General features: G+C 40.5%; 1 protein-coding gene across 1 annotated transcript in view; it reads left to right on the top strand.

Annotated features, from left to right (window-relative positions):
• Positions 1-21664, top strand: part of LOC142217740 (putative ATP-dependent RNA helicase DDX60) — a 99154-nt gene extending 77490 nt beyond the window's left edge. The window contains exons 27-38 of the mRNA XM_075286111.1: positions 1611-1740; positions 3327-3476; positions 3939-4043; positions 4992-5192; positions 7241-7345; positions 8597-8738; positions 11672-11793; positions 12485-12632; positions 14257-14399; positions 16200-16330; positions 17850-17912; positions 20567-21664. Of these exons, the coding sequence (XP_075142212.1) occupies positions 1611-1740; positions 3327-3476; positions 3939-4043; positions 4992-5192; positions 7241-7345; positions 8597-8738; positions 11672-11793; positions 12485-12632; positions 14257-14399; positions 16200-16330; positions 17850-17912; positions 20567-20660 (1534 nt within the window). The 3' untranslated portion in view covers positions 20661-21664. The remainder of the gene's footprint in view (positions 1-1610; positions 1741-3326; positions 3477-3938; positions 4044-4991; positions 5193-7240; positions 7346-8596; positions 8739-11671; positions 11794-12484; positions 12633-14256; positions 14400-16199; positions 16331-17849; positions 17913-20566) is intronic.
• The last annotated feature ends 2683 nt before the right edge of the window (positions 21665-24347 follow it).

The raw sequence follows: 24347 nt of genomic DNA, 5'->3' as shown, positions 1-24347 counted from the left end.
TTAAAGAAAAACCCACAACGGTCACAGAACTAACTTGAATCTGACAAATGTAATAATAAATAATAATTCTATGAAAATGAACAAATGAAAGTCAGACATTGCTTTTCTTTTCAACAGTATTCTTTTTAAAAATAAAACTCATGAAACATGCCTGGACAGACATGATGGTTCCCTTAACTTAATAATTTGTTGCACCTTTTGAGGCAGTCACTGTGATCACACGATTCCTGTAACTGTCAATGAGATTTCTGCACTTCTCAGCAGGTATTTTGGCGCACTCCTCATGAGTAAACTGCTCCAGTTGTCTCGGGTTTGAAGGTTGCCTTTTCCAGACAGCATGTTTCAGCTCCTTCCTTAAGATGTCAATAGGATTTAGGTCAGGGCTCATAGAAGGCCACTTCAGAATAGTCCAATGTTTTCCTCTTAGCCATTCTTGGGTGTTTTTAGCTGTGTATTTTGGGTCAATATCCTGTTGCAACACCCATGTCCTGCGACTGAGACCAAGCTTTCTGACACTGGGCAGCACATTTCTCTCTAGAATCCCTTGTTGTTCTTGAGATTTCATTGTACCCTGCACAGATTCAAGACACCCTGTGCCAGATGCAGCAAAGAAGCCCCAGAACATGACAGAACCTCTTCCATGTTTCACAGTAGGGACAGTGTTCTTTTCAAGATATGTTTCATTTTCCATCTGTGAACATAGAGCTGATGTGCCTTGCCAAAATTTTCGTCTCATCTGTCCATGGGACATTCTCCCAGAAGCTTTATGGCTTGTCAACATGTAATTTGGTTATTATTACTTTTGTCAGATTCAAGTTATTTCTGTGACCATTGTGAATTTTTCTTTCATTAAACGAAGGGGTACCAACAATTTTATCCACGTGCGTACATGTATGTCAAATATCAGGAAGCACATGGTACTGTAGATCTAGCTTGGGACAAGACAAGGAATAAGGTGAGAAGATTGTAGAAGAAATACCAATACCAGACGTAGGTCATGGCCAAAAATGCTGCTGTTTCTTCCAAGCCTAGACAACCCTTTGAAAGTAGAACTTGACCTAGTTGGGGAAACCCTGAACTGTAGTAGAAGAGGGTTTAGAAGCATTTCCAAATCTAATCTTTCTAGAAATGCTCCCAACTTTATATATGTTACTATATATTCATATGCCATAGTCAAAATAGCCAAATAGAAAAAAACAATAAAAAAAATACCACTATTTGCGCATTAGTTTTATGTATGGATACATAAATAGCAGTGAAGATTCGCATACATACAATAGAAGGGACCCCAAAGTTAACATGACACATGTCCCCTCCTTTGTGCTGCTGTATATATCCCCCTTACACACATACCCCTATATCCACTTTACTTCCCGCCTTACTTTTCAACACATACAGCTAGACTTTATTTTGGTAATTTTTGTATAACTTTTATTTATTTTCCTGGTTTCATATTCTTAAAGAGTCACAGACTATACAACATCCTGGATGGTCGTAACCTATATTTTATAGAAGCAGAGTTAGACTTGAACATTAGCTTTGATAGCTTTCATAAGGAGCTTGTGACTACTTAACTATGTCCTAAATGCTTATTCTGATGTTATTAACAGAACAGCAAGTAAAAGTGAGGAATTGATGATCACACAAGCCAACTATGACAGCGTAACGAAAAAGCTTGCCAAGTTCAATGAAACTCCATCTGATTGTACTTATGCTGATGTCAGAGCTGTGGATAAAGAGGTGAGAAGAAGCAGGAAGCTTGTCTGGCCTAAGAGGATATTTAAGAGCATATTTTATAAGTATCATTGTTAATGACTCAATTTTAGTAATAAGTTATTTTGTTTGTGCTCAGGAATATTTTAACTTCTCAAGTACAATGTCAGACAGTTTTCTTTATTATTTAATCCTTTATACTACAATCTGGTAATCGACAGTATCAGCATCTGAAACAGTTGTTTGCTATAGTGCGTCATGGGAATCTAGTGGAGGTGAGTATTTGGTGGGTGAATCTTGCAAGATTCATCTCACGAATGGAAATGGGCAAACCGATTCACCTCAAACCGGGTTTGACAAAACCATACAAATGCTGATTCATCTTGAACGAATCTAAAATTCCGTTGCCACATGTATTCAGCAGGGGATTCAGAAAAGACACATTTGTGAGTCATCCAAATGACACTTTCTTCATTTATAAACAGATACCCATGTAATTGTATCTGCTCTGTTTATTCCCCTCCCAGTGTTCTGAAGAGGGTCCAGTGGGAGATAAATGATACATTATAATTTTTTTGCCCAATGTTTTCTTTTACCCAAAATGTTCTTCCTTCTCTGCAGTTCAGGCACACATGCTCAGGGCTGATAAAAGTATTGAGGAACTTAAGGCCAAGGCTCAACGTGGAGTAAATGCCGCTATTTGCCTATTATTTAAATGTTGGGAAGCAGCAGCAATCTAGCATTTTGTGTAGGGTTGAGCCGATCTTGAGATTTCAGGATCGATTGTAAAATCCGATTTCTGATCGTTTTCCAGCCGACCCCGATCATGAAATTTGCTCGATCGCCGATCGGGATCCGATCTATCCCGATAGCTCAAACCTAGTCAATGCTTCTCTATGGGAAAAGTCACTTTTAGGGTTGAGCCGATGTTAAGATTTCAAAATCCGATTTCCAATCATTTTCCAGCCGATCCTGATCGCGATCATGAAATTTGCTCGATCGCCGATCGGGATCCGATCTCTTCTGATCCCAATCGCTCAACCCTAATTGTTGGTATTGAAATTACAGTAACAATGGAAACATGTATACTGGGAGATGTCGTTGATATATCTGACTATTTCACTCTTAATGTGCTTCTTACTACTTTGTGACTTTCCCTTATTTATCCTCAAAACAAGTCATGGTGGGTCCAGCCCAAAAAGTAAAAAAGCCATAAACAAATTCCTGCAAAAATGGTTGAATGGTGTTTGGTCAGGAAAAAGGGAAATACAAATTTATCCTTCCTTATCTTTGCTCTTGGCTGGAGATGTCCAAATAGGTGTATCACTGGATAACTAACTTTTTACTATACTTGGCCACGAAAGGAAATGCTATGTGTGTCTATGAGCAGACACTCAAAAGCTGTTTTAAATTGCAACCTGCTAATGGTTTTACTAGCATGTCACAATATTGTACTATATTTGTTTCAAGAAGAACTTGGACTCCTCAATTAAATTCGAACTCAGCATGCCAGGGGTTTACATAACCTACAATGCCAAGCTGTGCCTTTGTGTTTTGCTAAGCCGTCCATTGCACTAACAAAAAAACAAAACAAATTCTGTTATCTGTTACAGACGTTAATGCAGATGTATCGTAGTACAAGATTTTCAAGACACACCAGGCTTATATATTTGTCACGAAAAGGAATTGGTTATCACCATGCGTCAGTGGATGCAAAAGGAAGGAGACTTGTTGAGATGCTATTCAGGAAAGGTTACATTAGGGTGAGTATGTTTAAAGTAACTGTCAGCACACAAACAGTATCTTTCACTAAGTTTACACTAGCACCAGGAGTCTGTTCTTCAGGTCCATCGATAGACCCGAACGACGGAGAGTCAAGCCACTACAGCAGGAGTTGCAGAAGGAGATTAAAACTATACCTCATGGACTATAAGAGTCCGCCGGGTATCTGCCATTTCGAAACTGAAAGCAGAGGAGAAAAAAGTCCTCCATGTGGGACTTTTTTCCCTGCCAATTTTAAGTAGTTTCTGCAGCAGAGTCTGAAACAGAGACTGAAGCAAATGTGAACCCAGCCTTAGGGTCCATTCACACGGAGGAAAATGGCGCTTCAGACAAACTCCATATTAAATTGTAAAACTATACTGAGTCCATGTACAAAAAGTGGAATGTACATTGTTATTTAAAATATCAATAAGTATGTTAATTAGAAATGTAACTGTTTTCAGGTTGTAACATCTACCAGTTCACTAGCTCTTGGAATCAACATGCCATGTAAATCAGTGGTTTTCCTTCAAGATTCTCCTTATCTAGATGCACTGAACTACAGACAGGTATGTTGTATTCCTGCTGTAATAATATATCTGGTGAATGAAGCACCACTTGTATAATTAATGAATTATATTGTCTATGTATATATTATCCTACTATTATAAATATGAAAGTTTGGATGTTTGTGTGTTTGTTCCTCAATCACACAAAATGGCTGAACGGATTAGAATGGCATTTGGCATCAGTCACTGAGCAGCCTCATATGAATAGCAACCCCATATGAATGGGGCTGATCAGCTGACTGTCTCACTCCATGGGTTCTGTAGTTGATCAGCCCCATTTATATGGGGCTACTCAGCAACTGAAAATCAATACATGATAGTGAGCTCTGCCTTGCTTTTCAGGGAGTCTGGGGGTCCGGAAAATGAATTCCTTTAATTAATTTCCCAATGTCCGAAGGGGTCCATGCAGCAGTAATTTGGTGGTAAACAGACTCTGTGTTCAGTGTTCTGATCTTTCAAAAGAAACACAAGCAAGCTTTCCATTGCAAAGGCTAAAATCTGCAGGGAATACCTGCAGCAATATTAATACACTGAGTGTTTCAAACCCTCAGCGTATGGCATTTGACCTGCAGGTTTCAGTTAGGGTCCAATCACACGGAGGAAAATGGTGAGGAATTTGGTGTGGAATTTCAGCGCTGAAAAAAATGAAATTCCACTAGCAGAAAAAGGAACCCATTGAAGTCAAAAGGGAGGCTTTTTTTTCGGTGCTGATATTCCACACCAAATTCCTCACCATTTTCCTCCATGTGAATGTACCCTTACAGTATGAGAATGAGATTTGTATAAATATACCGACAGAGCTGTTACTGCAGTTTCCTAGGAATTAGCTCCTGGAGATTTCTTGGCTAACATGTACTGATCATTCTTTGTGTCTTCGTAGACTACAGAAGGGCAGTAGGAAATGTCATAGTAATAAAAATATTTATACTGGTGCTGTTCTCATTTTAGATGGCAGGAAGGGCTGGAAGAAGAGGCCATGATCTATTGGGAAATGTCTATTTTTTCAACATTCCAATGCCTAAAGTGAAAAAACTCTTGAAATCCAATGTTCCTCAATTGAGAGGGCAATTTCCGCTAAGCGTTTCCTTCATTCTCAGATTAATGTTACTAGCGGCCAAAGCAGATGACAAAATAGATGCAAAGGCCAAGGTAAGTCTGTGTTTAAGAGGTTTGTCCCTTATCCTACTAAGAAAGTTTGTGTGTTTGGATGTTTAGATGTTTGTGAGTTTGGATGTTTGTTCCTCAATCACGCTAAAACGCCTGGACGGATTTGCATGAAATTTTCCACAAACATAGTTTTCACTTGGAGTTGAAACATAGGCTACTTTTGGTGCTGCTAAACAACATGCTTTCTTGCCAGGAGAGTCACAAAAGCAGGACTACCAACCCCAGCTGTAGAATCACACACCCTTCCTCGCATTTCCAGCCACAAACTACTCCTTATTGTCGTCTCAAGGGTAGCCCTAACACCACTCAATGACATTTACATATATTTGCTGACCTTACACAGTCACGTTACGGTAATATACCTCAGCAGCCTACCAAAGCCAACGCTCCGGGACCCCCATGTTTTCTGAACATCAGCGCGACACTGCTTGGCAGTGAGACGAACTACACTGCACTGAGGAGGCTGCATGCACGCTTCCTGTGTACACGTCACTACAGCGCACACACAGCCTGGCCCGCACGCCAGCATTCCACACTGTCAACCCCGACCCTCGAATCTACCTTACCTGGCCTGCTTTTTCCCCAATCCTCCTGCTTTCCACGATCTCCACACTCAGCGGTAAGTTCGCAGCACACATTTTTCTACGGACAGCTGCTCCATATATAAGCTGCCCTGCTCTTTGTCCTGTGTCCTCTGCCCCAGCCATACAACACAGCCGGGCAGCCAGCCGGCACATTACATTAGCTGCTATCTGCCGAGGGTCTTGCAGTGCCCTATTCCTCAGTTGCTCCTCCAGCCACTACCACATACAACCTCACTGCATGTTCCGGCGTATAACACGACTTTTCCCTCCCAAAAAAAACTTTTCAGAAAACTTGGGGGTATTCTTATATGCCAGGTATACGGTGGGGCACGATCGCAACCTTCCTGCCACCGCGGGCTTCCTGCAGCGGCAGGAGTGGAGCGATGCTGCGGCCCGGCCCTCCACGACATTCTCCAGGAATGTAAAAGTACAGCCAACCGCTTTGTTGCGGAGCGGTCATCATAGCAACCGGCTCTCCACTACACGCGGAGGCCCGATGCTAATGGCTGCAATCTCCCATAGACGGCAATACACTTGGATTGCCGTCTATGGGCACTTGCAATCAAATAAAAACACCCCCCGGGGCTGATACATATACATGTTAGTTACCCTAGAAGTATATTAACTTAAAATACCTCGCTCCCGAATACAGTAAGTACATTTCAACTTTACCATATACCAGCTGAAATAAAAAAAAACTTTCTCTCAAAATAACAACAAATTGTCTGTATTCCTGCATACACAATCTAAAATATCACATTTGCTATCCCAGCCAGATTTTTAAAGTACTCTGTGTCCGCCCAATTCTCAAATCACCGCAGACGAAGTCGCGGGTAAAAGCTAGTACTATATATTTCCTCCATTAGAAATCTTCTTCAATATAATCTGAATCCTGTAGTGAGGTGCACTTGCTTCACCCATCTGCGCTGTAATTTCCAAAATTGTTGTGGTTTTGGAAATCGCAACATGTAAATTATATCTACGGTTTCCCCAATAGGTATAATGGAAGCAGGAATCTCTCCATACTCTATGAACAACACTGTGGGAAAAACTGCAATATGTTGCCACCGCTTTTTTTCCGGCAGTGCTTTTTTGCTGAAGGGCACTACATGGGATCTTATAGTATCAGGATGTTATGTGTTTTATGGCATGAAATATACATGTCATACAGTTTCACATGAATAGATGTAAAAAAAAAAAAGTGCCAAAAAGTATAGGCTTATAATCGAAACTTGATTTTAATAATAGGTAATTTTTGGTTGATACTGTATATTCCCTTGCATCCTGACCTCCTCCTCTCCTCCTTTACACTTTCCTTCCCCATTCCTTGCATTTATATTTTCAAACATTGACGGTAATATTTACTTTCAATAATTGAATAGAGTTTTTGTGAATAAATGAAACATCATGAAATGGTAATATAAAAATAACAATTTAACTTCTTAGGTTCTCTCCATTTTGATGCACCCTCTTATGTCATTCAAACAACCCCAAGACACAAAGGTGTTAAAGCTGTACTGCATATTCTCACTGCAATTCCTTCTCTATGAGGTATGTATAATGTATACTGTAAATCATTGCTGAACTTTAAAGGAACACTAAACCCTGAAATGAGAACTAAAAGGAAAAACGAAAAGTAGATGCTCACAGCATTTTCTGCGTGACCCTAACACAAACAATCTCATAGAAATACTGCAAAAAATACTGGCCGCAGATTCAAAAAGAATCACCAAAATAGACAAAACCCTCCTGTCCTGCCTCTCTCCACCTAATCCCCACCCATAAAATATAGTAGAAGAAAGACATTTTTTTCCCCTAGAGATTTTGATTAGATTTATTGTCTCTATATGGCCCAAAGATTTTAGTCCTACTTATTTGGAAAAAACGCTAACTAATAAGGGCCCGTTCACATGGAGTAAACGCGTGTGTATTTTAGCAAAATACACGTGTAAAAACTAAGACTCCCATTGACTTCAATTATATTTTACCTGTGTACACGTGTATTTTGACGTGTTTTTTTTTTTTTTTACACGTGTAAAAAAGTCATTGAAGTCAATGGGAGTCTAATTTTTACATGTGTATTTTTTACATGTGTATTTTGCCAAAATACACGTGCGTTTACTCTGTGTGAACGGGCCCTAAGGCCCCATAGGACGATACGCTAAAGCGCTGTGGGAACAACCGCAGTGGGGACGCATCGCGGTTTTTCCTGCAGCACTTTGGACAGAAAGTTCACTAAGTTTTCCTCCACGGACTTTCTGTTACCATTATATCTACGGGGAAACTGACGACGTTTCCGTAGATAATTGACATGCTTTGATTTCCAAAACTGCGCCGTTTTTGGAAATCACAGCGTGTCCGCGCTGCAGTTTTAACCACAAAGTAGGCATAGGATTCACATGAATCCCATCCACTTTGCATGTACTGTATAACGCCACAGGTAAAATCGCGGCGTTTACGGCCAGTGAGGCCTTAGCCTAAAACTCCATCATGGAATGTTTAAATGTGTCAGGTTTTCTGATGCTGTTTTTGAAGTTGAGACTAGGTGTGTATCATAAAAGAAATGAAAATATAGAATAAAGTTAGCACTTATAAAAACTCATCTGAAAGCCTGAACACACTTAGGGAGCCTTCACACGGAGTAACGCCGGGCTCAAAGTGTGCTTATTTTTACTGCCGTAGAAATGCGAATCCAGCGTTTACGTCGCGTTTACGCGGCATTTTTTTACTATGAGCGCAAATGCCGCTGGCGGTGGCAGGAGTATAGATATTAGATCATATGAATTTTTTTTGTTTTTTCAGGGATTCTTGAATCAAGATGGTGACCCTACTGGTTTTACAGGACTTGTTACTCATTTACATTACCACGAACCATCAAATTATGTGTTTGTCCTCTTTGTTAAAAAAGGCCTGTTTCATCAATTGTGTAAACCAACCCTAGAAGGTACGTCTTGCATTGCAAACATCTTATAATGAGTAAATTGTGTCTTCTTAAAGTTACTATTGAAGGAATACAGCCATTTAATCTCAACTCAAAATAATAAACCAGACTATAATGGGGGTCCATGTGCTTGCCGTGCACTGCCTGCACAAATCATGTGGACAGAAAAGTAGATTGTGAACTACTTTCCTGTCCGCATGTTCTGTGCGGAGATCTGGTGACAAGCACATGGACCCCATTGTCTATGGAGTCCGTGTGCTATTACTGCATGCCGCTTGTGATTGCGCTTGGTATTCCGTTAGGGGGGTCTCCATGCGGACTCTGCCGAATGGAATACCAACGCAGATGTGAACCAACTCTTAGACATACTGTAGATGAAATTAAACAAAGGTTTAAGCCCACAGCATGTCAGTTATTGCTGCAAATTTTAACCATTGAATACAGGCTTCATCAAAGACTTGCATCAATTCTTGTAGGTTACTTGCAATAGAAATCGCGTAAAGTTGCAATAGCGTGCGGTGGAACATACTGCAGAATTCGCCAGATGGAAACGTTACTGCCTTGTTACCCCATATGGCACCAGCCATAAAGGGGTTTGATGGTTTTCAGTTCATTAAGGTTCTTCACAACATAAATTAAACTTTCTACAGCTTTATACCAATAACACCAATATATTTAGGCTGCCCATACAGATAAAATAGCAGTTGGCTTTAATACTACCAATTCATCAATGGTGGGATTGTTGGCAATCCAACTTCAGCATAACCAGACCCAGAGGGAGACATTTATTAACGTTTGCGCCTGAATTTGGCATGTGTCCCACCTTTCATGTGCCTTTTTTGCTGTTACGCCAGGTTTCTGAAGTGTTTTTGTTTTTTTCTACAGAATTCCCTATCTAAAACTGATTTTGGTGAGAATAGTAGGTGTGGCTGCTTGGGGTGAACATGTGTTCCCCAGATTTATTATATGCTCCTTTTTAAAAATGAAAGGTCCTCCTTAAATAGATCACCAGGAGCTACACAAGTCTCTCTGCTATTTCTCTACAAAGGGCATTGTCTAGACTAGATATAATTGTATCCTCTTTGAAGCTCAAAGTTTTTATTTGCTGACAAAAACAACCATGATATAGTCAACAAGGTCTGTCCAGCATTGTTTATATCTGTCATATGATGAATCTGGAACAGTCATTAGTTATTTATGTATTTATTTTTTGCTATAAAGCAACAGAAATAGGCTGAAATTACATGGTCATGGTCAGTGTTTTACATAAGTGATTGTAAGGCAAATTCAGGAGTTGGGACTGCACAGAAGAGGTGACAGATCTTTCCATTATCCAATATCTTTGTGTATTCTACATTCTCTATATAGTGTCACTATATTTGGAAAAAGGTAAACCCAGTGGCGTAACTAGGAATGTCCATTAGTGTCCCCTGCACACAGTATTATCCCCAATAGTGGCCCCTGCACACAGTATTATCCCCCATAGTGTCCCCTGCACACAGTATTATCCCCAATAGTGTCCCCTGCACACAGTATTATCCCCCATAGTGTCCCCAGCACACAGTATTATCCCCCATAGTGTCCCCTGCACACACTATTAGCCCCCATAGTGGCCCCTGCACACAGTATTATCCCCCATAGTGTCCCCTGCACACAGTATTATCCCCCATAGTGTCCCCTGCACACAGTATTATCCCCCATAGTGTCCCCTGCACACAGTATTATGTCCCATAGTGGCCCCTGAACACAGTATTATGCCCCATAGTGTCCCCTGCACACAGTATTATGCCCCATAGTGTCCCCTGCACACAGTATTATGCCCCATAGTGGCTCCTGCACACAGTATTATCCCCAATAGTGTCCCCTGCACACAGTATTATCCCCCATAGTGGCCCCTGCACACAGTATTATGTCCCATAGTGGCCCCTGAACACAGTATTATCCCCCATAGTGGCCCCTGCACACAGTATTATGTCCCATAGTGTCCCCTGCACACAGTATTATGCCCCATAGTGTCCCCTGCACACACTATTATGCCCCATAGTGGCCCCTGCACACAGTATTATCCCCAATAGTGTCCCCTGCACACAGTATTATCCCCCATAGTGGCCCCTGCACAAAGTATTATCCCCCATAGTGGCCCCTGCACACACTATTATCCCCCATAGTGGCCCCTGCACACACTATTATCCCCCATAGTGGCCCCTGCACACAGTATTATGTCCCTTAGTGGCCCCTGCACACAGTATTATGTTCCACTGTGGACACCCATAAACAATTATTATACTCTGGGGTCTTTTCAGACCCCAGAGTATAATAATCGGAGACCCAGGGGAATAAAAACATAAAAATAAAACAGTTGCTTACCTGTCCCCCGGCTCCTATGCTGTCGCCGCCGCTCTTGTCCTTCCTTAATGACATCGGATGTCACATGACCCGGGAAGCAGGCCGGGTTCATGTGACGTCAGACAAGTATGAAGGAGGCCTGGCAGGATCATGGAGAGGTAAGAAAACAGTATTTTTTACGTTCCCTTACCTCTCCCGGTCCACCGATCATTATACTCAGGGGTCTGCAAAGACCCCCGAGTATAATGATAGTATTTGTGGGGCCCGCGGTGTCACTTGCCGATCCCGGCCCAGCCAGGATTGGCAAGTAAATAGGGCCCGTAACGGCCTATTAAAAAAAAAAAAAAAAAAAAAAACCCAAAAAAACGCAGCGGTAGTGGCTCTCATCGGGCCCCCTAATGTCCCAGGCCCTGTGGCAGCCGCCTCCGCTGCCTCTACGGTAGTTATGCCACTGGGTACACCCTTTTCTGTGAAGGGGTTGTCCTGGAATACTCTTCTGTCCAACTGCTGAATTTCAAGTAGGCTGTGTAGAAATGAAACATGGGAATGTAAATGAGATTATTCTTACCACTATGTTTATTGTCAAATAGATTCTACCAAATTTCCTGACTCTGTAATGGAAACTCTTGTGCTGATATTAGCAAACCTATTTGGGAGACAGTACTTACCACCAAACAGTTATCCAGGTGAAGAAAAATTTTTCCAGTCTAAGGTAAGGTTCTAGATGCTTGCAGCTAACAGACCACAGGTTTCTAGAGAACACAGCAAGAAGATTACATGTCTCTATACTTGTACTGTAGGTTTCTGATTACGATTTGGCGGACAATGGCGCAGATTCATTAAGAAGTCCTGCATATCCGACTTTGTGTCTGTGAAAAAAAAAAAAAAGGTTTCTCCACAGAGAGGCTGCATACGGACACCGGCGACTTGCTTTAAAAGCCCATTCAAATGGGATGGCAAGCCGTCCCCTGTCCAGTATCTCCGGGGCTTAGGACGGAAACATGGTGGGCGAACAGGGGTACAAGTGTGAATACCCCTAAGGATGTGTGCAGGACTTTATCTTCCATTTGAACGAAGGAAGGAGGGAAAAAAAAACACACACTGTCATTTTAGAGGTGACTTACTGTACTTGTGTCATTTAGAATAGTGATAGCTTCTATGTGACAGAGGGCCTGCTATTTACCCTATATAGATTTCGACACCGGGAAGCAGCTGATCGGTGTAGGGTGCAGGTGTTGGACCTCCACTGATCAAATACAAACAGCTTATCCTGAGGATAGGTCATCTATGTAAAAATTGCTCATGGACCAGGACTTTAACATAAACCATGATATTAATCATAAAGATTAATTAATATTTATAATTAAAGGGTTCTAAATTTCTTACACCTTGTTCTTGTTCAGGTTTTTCTTGATGACCTTCCAGGTGATTTTGCTTCTGTCGTGGAGGAATATAACAATAAAGTTAAAACTGTATTTGGACACTGTATTCTTGCCGGTTCCAAACTGGCAGACATGGAGAAGGAGGAGCAGCTACCACTTTCAGAGATCAGTAAGTATTTTATAGTATACGGGGTACAGTGTATTTTTGTTGTGTTCTACATTATATGTATAAAATGCCCCCAGATTGGTACATTTAAATGGATTTTGAAAATGCAGCTAACTGCTCTGTGGGAAACTGGCCTTACACCATGTTCACACTTGGTATAATTGCCACAGAGAGTAGGATGATATTGGTAACAATTCGGACCGACAGTATGTACAGTGCCTATTACATGGCACTGTAGGTGTCACTGAAAACTGATACCTGCTCCCAAAAATCCTCCAATATACTTCAAATATGTTTAGCGAGTTGGGTGGCACAATAGCAATATACACTCACCGGCCCCTTTATTAGGTACACCATGCTAGTAACGGGTTGGACCCCCTTTTGCCTTCAGAACTGCCTCAATTCTTCGTGGCATAGATTCAACAAGGTGCTGGAAGCATTCCTCAGAGATTTTGGTCCATATTGACATGATGGCATCACACAGTTGCCGCAGATTTGTCGGCTGCACATCCATGATGCGAATCTCCCGTTCCACCACATCCCAAAGATGCTCTATTGGATTGAGATCTGGTGACTGTGGAGGCCATTGGAGTACAGTGAACTCATTGTCATGTTCAAGAAACCAGTCTGAGATGATTCCAGCTTTATGACATGGCGCATTATCCTGCTGAAAGTAGCCATCAGATGTTGGGTACATTGTGGTCATAAAGGGATGGACATGGTCAGCAACAATACTCAGGTAGGCTTTGGCGTTGCAACGATGCTCAATTGGTACCAAGGGGCCCAAAGAGTGCCAAGAAAATATTCCCCACACCATGACACCACCACCACCAGCCTGAACCGTTGATACAAGGCAGGATGGATCCATGCTTTCATGTTGTTGACGCCAAATTCTGACCCTACCATCCGAATGTCGCAGCAGAAATCGAGACTCATCAGACCAGGCAACGTTTTTCCAATCTTCAATTGTCCAATTTCGATGAGCTTGTGCAAATTGTAGCCTCAGTTTCCTGTTCTTAGCTGAAAGGAGTGGCACCCGGTGTGGTCTTCTGCTGCTGTAGCCCATGTGCCTCAAAGTTTGACATACTGTGCATTCAGAGATGCTCTTCTGGCTACCTTGGTCGTAACGAGTGGCTATTTGAGTCACTGTTGCCTTTCTATCAGCTCGAACCAGTCTGGCCATTCTCCTCTGGCATCAACAACGCATTTCCGCCCACAGAACTGCCGCTCACTGGATGTTTTTTCTTTTTCGGACCATTCTCTGTAAACCCTAGAGATGGTTGTGCGTGAAAATCCCAGTAGATCAGCAGTTTCTGAAATACTCAGACCAGCCCTTCTGGCACCAACAACCATGCCACGTTCAAAGGCACTCAAATCACCTTTCTTCCCCATACTGATGCTCGGTTTGAACTGCAGGAGATTGTCTTGACCATGTCTACATGCCTAAATGCACTGAGTTGCCGCCATGTGATTGGCTGATTAGAAATTAAGTGTTAACGAGCAGTTGGACAGGTGTACCTAATAAAGTGGCCGGTGAGTGTATTTCATGTTTTTTTTTTTTTCCTATTATTTAATTCCATTACCTTTTATTTGAGCATATTATATTTAATGTACTCTCTACAATTAGAATTCTCAGGTGAAGAGTGTATGGATTCAGGATTGGTGAATCACCTAATGTCATGCAGGGAAGGAAGAAGTGGTATCACCCCTTTTGCATGTCTCTCAGGAAATACAGACTATGACTTGATGAGTATGAGAAACCTGAGCAGTGTAAGTAAAAAGAATCAGAAATATGCAAGTAATAAAAATAGACTACCTGTTAATCTTATTGAACTCATTGGAAGATTTCGAAATCTGTATGTATATATGTATGTAAACTCACGCTAGCAGTTGCCTGAGTTTTATCTTTAAAGAAAGCAATTTAGTGAAGGCGCCGCTCCAACCATGGTCATGGCCAACATCGGCATCTGGCAAGACCTCACTGAGTCAACACCAGGCATTGCTATTATACTCTAGTGCCCCATGTATATTATCCTCTGACACAGGGCACTGGAGGAGAGCTGCCCCAGCACTATGTCCAAGAGTTGCCTCAATACATTTAATTAATACTTAGACGATACTTGTACTCTGTCCATGCTGGGAATTAAATGATGACCACAGTGTAGCATGGAGAGATCTAAACTATAAGCCATTTGCCGCTCTACTGCTCTTTATGATTTTCTCTGCCTAAAAAAACCTCAATGGCATTCTTATTTACAGGCATAAAGTACTGGTGTGTAGAGATATATCTATACATACCAGCATATTATCTGTAAAAGAAAAACCTAAACAGTTGGGAGTTTTTTTTCCTAACTAAAATAAAGGCGCAAAATAATTACAGTAAATGCATTGTAAATACCCTTTGTTAATTTAACATTGCATTACAGTAAATAAGACATTTTATTGTAAAAAAATAAAATAATTTATATCCTGTTAATTGGAATAAACCATATAATACAGTGTAATTTATAATGATAGACAAATGGCATGCATAAAAATGGTGCCATGTAATTTTTTCCTGCATTCAACGTGTAATATAGCATCAGTTCATGCCCATATTGTGTGTGCTGGACCTTTATGATTCGGGTTAGAAGCTCTGATTTACTCCCAGACAATCCCCTGAGCAATACAGTTCCCCACTTGCTTATTGACATGAAAGTGTGTTTTCTACTATTACTCTGATTGCTCATGTTTTGACCTCTGCCTGGTAACCAGACTCTGAACCTGTTCCACCTGCCCTGACCTGAGCCTGATTTCCATTGTGTCTCTGTGCCATCTGACCTGATCTTTGACCTCTTAACTGTGAGGAACAAACTGTGCCTGCCCTAACCTCAACTTGTCTACTGACCAAGTCTCTATCTTTTGCCTTCAGTAGTTGGCCTACCAGGGTCATCTATCACTGTACAGGGACTACTCATAAAGGTAGCTACCTGGTCTTCTCCTGCTGTGTACACTGGGACCACTTGGACAATGTCAAATCTGTTCAGTGGAACAGTGGGTCCATAACTGCATCACATATAATAAAAAAAAAAAAAAAAAAAAAATATTCTGGATATCTCAAGTGTAACACCAACATTTAACAAACAGCTTTTTCTTTCATTTTTATACTATGTTCACATAGGGTGGATTTTTTGGTGGCAATGACAGGAAAGTACATTTCTGTGAGTTTTTTTTTTTTTTTTTTTTTTACATAGTAAAACTGTTAAAAATTGTCATCGGTGCCATTATTGGTGTAAATTATACTGGGTGGATAAAAGAAGTTTATGTAACTCCATCATCCAAGGTCGGAAAAAAACCCACATGACACTACATACAGTGGTGCGATATGACATTTTCCTAGCTCTATTCATGCAGTAAGCATTGGGGAATCTCATCAGACTACTTTCTTCTATCTAAATGAGCCCAGCTCGATGGGTAATATAATCATCTGCACTTATTTATAGGGGGACTAATTCTTGAACGCTTATCAGAAAGTAATAGATGTCTTTTGTCTTTTTCTTACTATAAACGGTATGTCTGATGTTCCCACAGCTCATGATGCAAACAGCTCACATCCCCGAGAAACATATTCCACTCTTTACCTGTAGAGGAAAATACCTTAACGCTTATGCCTTGGATTTTTTCAAACATGGTTCCTTGACAGCCATTGAGACAGATAATGGGTATGTTTTACATTATACTTTACTGTATTGATAAAATGCTGAAAAATAAAAAACAAAAGTGGACAGAAATAACAATAGGTTCCCCATTCATCTAAACAGTTAAAAATCAAAATTGGCCTTATTACCCAAAGGGACCAAAATCTGGGTTTTATTTTTACACCACTCTGGAGATATACATACTGCAGTCACTTTTGAAGGCAGGGAGTAAAACAAAAATGAAAAACGTTTTCCTCTTGTTTCCTTAGAATCTGTCGCAAGAGTTGACATATCAACCTGCATATAGATAGGTTAGGGTCGCCTGAATGAAACAATATTTTCCCCTTGTGAATTGGTTCCCACGCTGGCAACATATCAGCTTTTTTTGTCAATATGCAAATGAGCACTTTTGGAGCAATGACGATATTGCCACTTACTTCTTTGGGAAGACAGCAATACTCTCATTGCTCCATATTGACAGAGTCAAAACAAATGCAATACTTACAATGACCAACTGGAATAGTGAGAGAGAGGGCCCTGCCTGCTAAGGCTTACAAACTATTCAAAGTTTATATGCTGTTCAAGGGGTTTTGATACAAGAATGGTTTAATTTTGGGTTTGGGTGGTTTGGGATGAGGATTTGTTTCAGATTGAATGTACCACACCTTAACTTGGCTTAAAACATAGTGTAGAACACTGTTAGGGTTAGGGGGTCAGGGTCAGAGACATAACTATCGGGGTCACAGAGCTTAAAAAAGTGCTGAATAGCACGAAACGGCTGTCGCTCTTCCTCTGAGCGTGCCTCCTCCCACTGAAAGTGTTTTTACTTGGATTTCTTCAATAAAAGCTTGAATTTTTTACGTACAGGGTGAATGCCAAGTTTTTTTCTATTATTTATAAATCTCTTGGACTTTACTTCACTTTGAGCACCACCCTTATATAGTAATTTTTTTCACCCCTATCCAGGCTATCGCTTTCTTTTGGTAGTGCCACCTTGCTCCACATATACCATTTTATATTAGATATTATTCTTCCAAAATATCTTCCTATCCCCTTAAAATTTAGTGAGAATTGCGAGAAAGAAATATAATTTTATGTATGTCCTAGATTTCGCTCCCACTGATGAACTGTGCATGTTAGAAACAGCTGAATATAAGAAAAAGGTTTTCCTTGGATATTGGTGAAATCTTCACCACTAACGGTGCAAGGGCTCATTCACACACAGCGCTATGGATTTGGTAGGCCAAAGCGCTGATGACAACTTCTGGTCCAACTCCTTCATAAATGGCTGACAATCGTGGTCAGACAGAAGCAGTAAAGCTTGGTCAGCCATTGCAGAGCTGACCAAAGCTAGTGAAGGAATTTTTCTAAAAGAAAATTTATGCATCTAATGAATTTTACAATCCTGATAATTGTACAGTATCATTTTAAATAAGTAGCACACAGCACACATATAAAAATGAGTAAGATCATGTGCTATCAGGCAAAAAAAAAAAAGTATATGTCTAAAAAGGCCTTCAATTTCTCTTTTTTTTTCTTGAAGGTTTAACTCAGGGAATGCATATCATTTAATTAAGGACTTCATGCTTACAATTGCATCTATAAGGTAAAGTATTATACCTGTAACATTTACCATCATTCAAGCAATACTCCAATTTTGCTGTATGAGCCTACTCTTAAGCAATACATACACATTATATATATATATATATATATATATATACATATATATACACATACATACACACACACACAGGTATATAAGATATTCCTTTAATAGTCCCACAATGGGGAAATTTCAGTGATACAGTTTCATAGATGGTACAGTAGTATATAACAAGAGAGAAAACACATACAAGCTCATGGCAGATAGAGAAATCCTAGGAATCATAGCAACTAAAAAAGAAAGAAACAGACACACACACTGTGGGATCATTTAGTTCTCTGTGCAGATTGATGTTAATAATAATAATAATAATAATAATAATAATAATAATACAGCCGACTTGGTTGTAGGACACGAGGAGGGGGGGGGGGTCACAGCATGTGGATATAACAAGCAGAAATTTTGCAGAGGTGGGGGACATATCATGATAACATGTGGTAGTTCCTTTGGTAGGTGGTGAGATCTCCTGCTCACAGCTGATAGTTCGGTATCTTGCATCAGCACTATTGTCCTTTTAACCACAAAAAATGCCCCAAATGTCCTTCATCACAAGCCGTCCTCCTCCTCCTTACCACAGTGTTCTACTGCCCCAAGGAAGTCAGAGACCATCCAGGTATACATGGTGCTGCTCTCTTGCCAAGCTTCCATAACTCCTGGGGTAGGTGGGTGATGGTAGGTTCCTAGGCTGTAGCAGAGTCCCACGTGGCCACAGTGTAAAATAGCGCCGCGTATACGGTCCTGGCTCCCATTGAAAACAATGGGAGCGTATACAGCCCGCAAAAGCTCCTGCGGCGTCTACGTGCCACATTACGTGCCATAATACATCGTGTGAACCCAGCCTAAAGGGTGCAGCAGCCGTCCAAAATAAGTTAAAGAACTTACCTGTCTTCTCCATGCCGAATGGAATAAAACACCACTAGCCATCATACAAGGACTTGTGCAAAGCATGCCCCGGAGGGCTGAGGCTGTAATTTCTGCTCGTGCCACTCGGACCACAGGTGTCCAAATACTTATTGATAGACAGTGTATATGCCCATATAATAAACTGGATAGATTAATAAAACTATTCAGGCTGTAATTATATAGACAGAAAACCGGTTTAGAGGGATGAAACTGGGGCCCATGTTTAATGCAAGGATCATTCTTGCAGTTAAGTTGCAAGCCCAAATTCACACCTTGCTCGCCACATTCTCCAAATGAAGGTGGAAGGAACCAAGGCATCCCTTACATACTAAAACCGCAAATAGCAAAATTACACACACAGTATATAATTTAGAAACAAATGACTAGTTCAGGTAACAATAGAAAAACAAAAAAACTCCAAAAAAAACTGTAGATGCTCCTCTCCTACCTGCTAAACGTCTCGGATCGTTTCCTGATCTTTCTTTGCTTAAAGGGATTCTACCATTAAAACCTTTTTTTGGTGGATAAGACGTTGGAATAGCCTTTAGACGTGGTCTCCGCTGCGCTGTTCCTTAGAAATACAGGTTTTTACCGGTATGTAAATGAGTTCTCTCGCAGCGGTGGGGGCGTCCCCACCGTTGCCAGAGAAGTGTCTCCAAGCGCCGCCTCCTTCTTCGTCGTCCACAGCGTCATCTTCAATGTCTTCTTCCGGCGGAGGCTCGTAACTTCTAGGCCTCGGGCCGAGCAGACTGCGCAGGCGTACAGGTCACGGGAAAATGGCCGCTTGTACAGTATTGTTAGCGGCCATTTTCCCATGGCCTGTGCGCCTGCGCAGTCTGCTCTGCTTGAAGTTACAAGCCTGCGCCGGAAGAAAACATTGAAGATGATGTGGCGGACGAAGGAGGCGGCGCTTGGAGATACTTCTCTGGCAGCTGTGGGGACGCCCCCATCGCTGCGGGAGAACTCATTTGCATACCGGTAAAAAACAGTATTTCTAAGGAACAGCACAGCAGAGACCACGTCTAAAGGTAAGAGACAAATAGCCTTTCTAAAGGCTATTCCGACTTCTTATCCACAAAAAAAAAAAAAAAAAAAATTAATGGTAGAATCCCTTTAAGACATTCTTGGAGTTTATAAAAGTATATTGGTAGGGGTAAGTAGAAATGCGTGAGAAGTAGAAATACACAGTCCTAAAGCAGATATTAGTAACATGTCTATCTCTTTAGAAAAACATCCAAAAAATGTCAGGAAGATAAAACACTTTATTCACCCATCTGTGCAATGTTTCAGCTCTTCAATCGGTTATCATCTTAATAGAACTTTATCCATAACTATTAGTGCCATATCACACTGATATGTTTTTAAGGCCAAGGCCCCACATTGTGAAAACTCCACATTTTACAGAACTTGCAAAGTGAATGGGATTCTGGCTAATTCCATCCACACTTCGAGGAAAAAAAATCTGCAGTGGAAACGGTGCAATTTCAAAAGTGCAAGTGTATTTGTAAATGGCAGGCTGTCAACAGTGGTAGTTAGTCTTTAAAGCAAAAGTATTCCTTAGTTATTTAGACCCTTCTCACTCTAATATTGCTACCTATCATGTGAGAAGATAAGATGCAGTAAGAAATTCTGGTTTTGTTTCTGTATTGTATGTTAGAGGACCTATAAATAACTTTTTTTTTTTCCTCCAGTGTGTCTTTGAAAGAATTGTGTGAATCTGACCCAGTTGCACTGGCTTTTGAACAGCTGAGGTCAAAATATAAAGAGAAACTGGATGCAGAGTAGGAAGATCCTCCTTGAAGTACCATATTTCATTTAGGCCGAGAACCACTTTAACGTGTCCAGTATTTTACTATGTTATGTGCATTCTTTAATTTATACATATCTAATACACTGCACAATAAAGTACAGCCAAGATAATTGTATTCTGGTGGGCGAGCTTTACACAGTCATTAAATCCACCTCCAAATTTGATGGACTCCCTTAAAGGGGGTATTCCAATGAAAATAATCATATCTATATTTGTAGATAACTAAAAGTTAAACATTTTTGCAAACAAGTAATTAAAAATTCTGCAGAGTTTAAAAGATTCTCTCTAAATATCTTGTGGTCACAAGTTGCTTTCTTGATCGGTTGCCAATGGATTCGACCACAAATGCAGAAACTTTCTATGGTCTTGGACTCATCAGAAACCCAACCATGATTTTCTTATTGAAGCCGGGTTATCAGGCAGGGACACTTCCTATATCAGGAGATATCCCGGCCACAATAAGAAAATCATAGCTCATTTTTGACCTTAGAATGTGCCTACATTCATGGCCATATCCATTGGCAACCGATCAAGACAACAACTTGTCACCACTAGATATTTAGAGAAAATCTCTAAAACTCTGAAAAATGTTTAAATTATATTTACAAAAATACTTTCGATTACTAAAAATTTAAAAATGGTTATGTACATGGGAATACCCCTTTAAGTCCATAGGAAACATCCGTTTTAGTTACACAATAAAACCATTATAATCATTATAATCATAAATGTTATTGTATTAACAAAATTCATGATACCTGTGTGAACAACAAATGAATAAAAAGTTTGAGAATTAAAAAAAAAAATTCCACAAATGACCAAATACTATACGTTGTAACTACTTGTCTGTGAGTTATAAAAAGATACGGCGACTATCTCCCACCCAAGCTGGTGAGACTAAACCGGATTTATTTTGTACATTATGGACTTTTTGTTGCCACGATATTTTGTTAAGCATCTTACTACAGCAAATTTTTAAGTGTGTCTGCAGTTTCCTTTTGGATGAAATAAATAGCTTTTACTTGTTAAGAAACCTGGGCATATGTTTCTATCAAACACCTACACTACTACTGGGCTTAAATCTGTTACACAATTTCTCAAGAACACAAAAATGCCCCATATGTGGTCATAATCTGCTGTATGGGAATATTGTGGGGCTCAGAATGGAAAGAGCGCCATTTGGCTTTTGGAGGGCAGATTTTGCTGGAATAGTTTTCAGGTGACAGGTCATATTTGCATAGCTCCTAAAGTACCAGTACAATGGAAACTTCTCACACTGACTCAATTTTAGAAACTACACCCCTCAAGGAATTATTCAAGGGGGTGTTATTTTGAGCCTAAACATGCTTTCCAAAAATATACAATTTGAAAATTGAAATTTTTAAAGAAATATGCCATTTTAGTGTCCAACATGTTGACCCCACTTTGCGTCCAGAGACATTCATTCCTAAAACTATTAAGTGGGCTCTCGGGTACAAAAAGCTTATATATGTGGAGGTAAACTACTGTTTGGGGACACAGCAGGGCTCAGAAAGGAAGGAGCACTTTGCTTTTTGAGTACTGATTTAGAGGGACTTTCTAGACACCATGTTTTTGCAGAGCCCTGGAGGTGACAGTAAATAAGAATTCCCCAAGAAGTGAACCCATTTTGTAGGGGCAATTACAAGGTCTCTACAAATTTGACATGGCGTCTGAAAACCAACAGGCTAAATCTCAAGATATTTGCTCATCTCTAGCTCTATTTAGGTTATGCTAGGTTGACACTTGCACCTTGCTCCCAGTCATTTGGCTGGGGGACAGGAATGACAGAGCCCTTCCGCTAAAAACCTGTAGTTACCCGCAGACCTCAGACTGTAAGGGGGTCCGCCGAGGGTCCACTTTTTTTTTTTTTATACTGAAACCGGAGAGAAAAGTCCTACGTGCATTCTCTGGCCGAATTTACAAAGAGGAGACTAACACAGAACATAGCCCAAGCGGTAATGAAATACACACAGGTACAATAGGTAACTAATTGTATTGGTATTTTATGTACATGAACAACTTCTGGTCAATAGAAAGATGCACATTATTATAGAATTATACAAAGCAATAACATAGCATCAATACACGTGCATAAGCCCCTGTACAAGACTGTCAATTCAATACAAGGTTTATTTTTCTGCTGAATTTCATACAAATCTAATAGTAAAGAAAAAACAAAAACAAAGTGGTATGTTCTATCAGATTCCATATAGACAGAGGGCTATGGATACTATATGGTAAAACAGTTGTACGAGTCTGATAATAAAGCATTTTAATATGTCAAAACAGATCATAACATAGAAAGTATTATGCTAGGTCACATCTGCGCCAGGCTCTCTGTTTGGGTCTGCTGGGGGACATGAACACCAGAGAGCCAGACCGCTCTTTTAGTGGTCACACACAGGCAATGGCAGATTCTATTGACTATAATGGGGTCTGTTTTCAAACTAAAAGGTCAAATAAAACAAGACCTCCACACAGGACTTTTCGCTCTGCTGATTTTCAGTCATTTCTGTTACGGGAGTCTCTAATGGAGACTGGTGCAGATGTGAACTTAGCATTACTTACAAACACTTGCTTGTTGAGGGCTGTACTACTAAGCATAACATTTTTTTTACATTTTGTTCCCTGTACCTCACTAGTCTTCAACTATGGTGTAAAAATACTGCAACTCAATCCGAATAACTCAAAAGGGGGAAATATTCAGCTCAATCCATAGCACCTGTCTGGTACCGTACACAGTTCTGGCACCTGTATCAGTGAGTGATGCCAGAGTTGGACCCCTAAGGTCATAAGGATAGGTTATTGATATAGAATGTATGGAAAGCCCTTTTAAGCCAGGGCCACCTTATGCAAACATAACAGCAGAGACGGACAGGATTTCAGTAAATCCCATTTACAGACTGCAGGAAATACCCCCCGTTTGTAGCCCGCATGTCAGTTAATGCTGTGGATTTCGCAGTGGTTTTCAATCTTTGTAATGTAAAGCCGTAGCAGTTACCGTAGGACATACCACAGCAGCCGCCACGTGTGGTCATAGGCTTAAAAGGGGTATTGCAGATGGAGAAAGCTACCAACTATCTGCAGCAGTCTCCATTCAAAAGAAAGAAGCGGCGAGCTACTGTGGACACACACAGCTATATACTTTGTACTAAATTAATTGCTTGATCGTGGTAAATATTATTAAGCAAATAATGTATGTAAAGAGCAATATCAGTTGGGATGTAACAATGCTGCTGCAAGGTTTCATGACTGGATTGATATAGAATACAAATATATATTCTACATCATGTACACACATTTTGTTATAATATACATGAATAATTTCATTTACAAGCAAAAAAACTTTGGAAAGTACCGTTGAATTAACACTAGATCAGGTAAAATGTCTAACCAAAGTGCAAAATCCTACTAAAAACTTAAGTGTAGGAGTGACTGCTGGGTTTTACATTGGCAGCTAATTGGACAGGTAACCCTGAGTCAGAACATCTCTCGAGGAGGCAGAGGGAGACTATTTCTGCCCCTCGCAGTGGTCTGAGAATGGAATTATCAAATAAGGTACAAAGTGCCCCACCCAAAGCTGTTTTTCCCCACATAACCCTTTTAAGACCTATCAAAAGTTTTCAGGTCTTGATTGAATT

This window comes from Leptodactylus fuscus, chromosome 1 (genome assembly GCF_031893055.1).
Source record: "Leptodactylus fuscus isolate aLepFus1 chromosome 1, aLepFus1.hap2, whole genome shotgun sequence".
Taxonomy (NCBI): domain Eukaryota; kingdom Metazoa; phylum Chordata; class Amphibia; order Anura; family Leptodactylidae; genus Leptodactylus; species Leptodactylus fuscus.
This window is presented reverse-complemented; position numbering and strand designations above follow the sequence as displayed.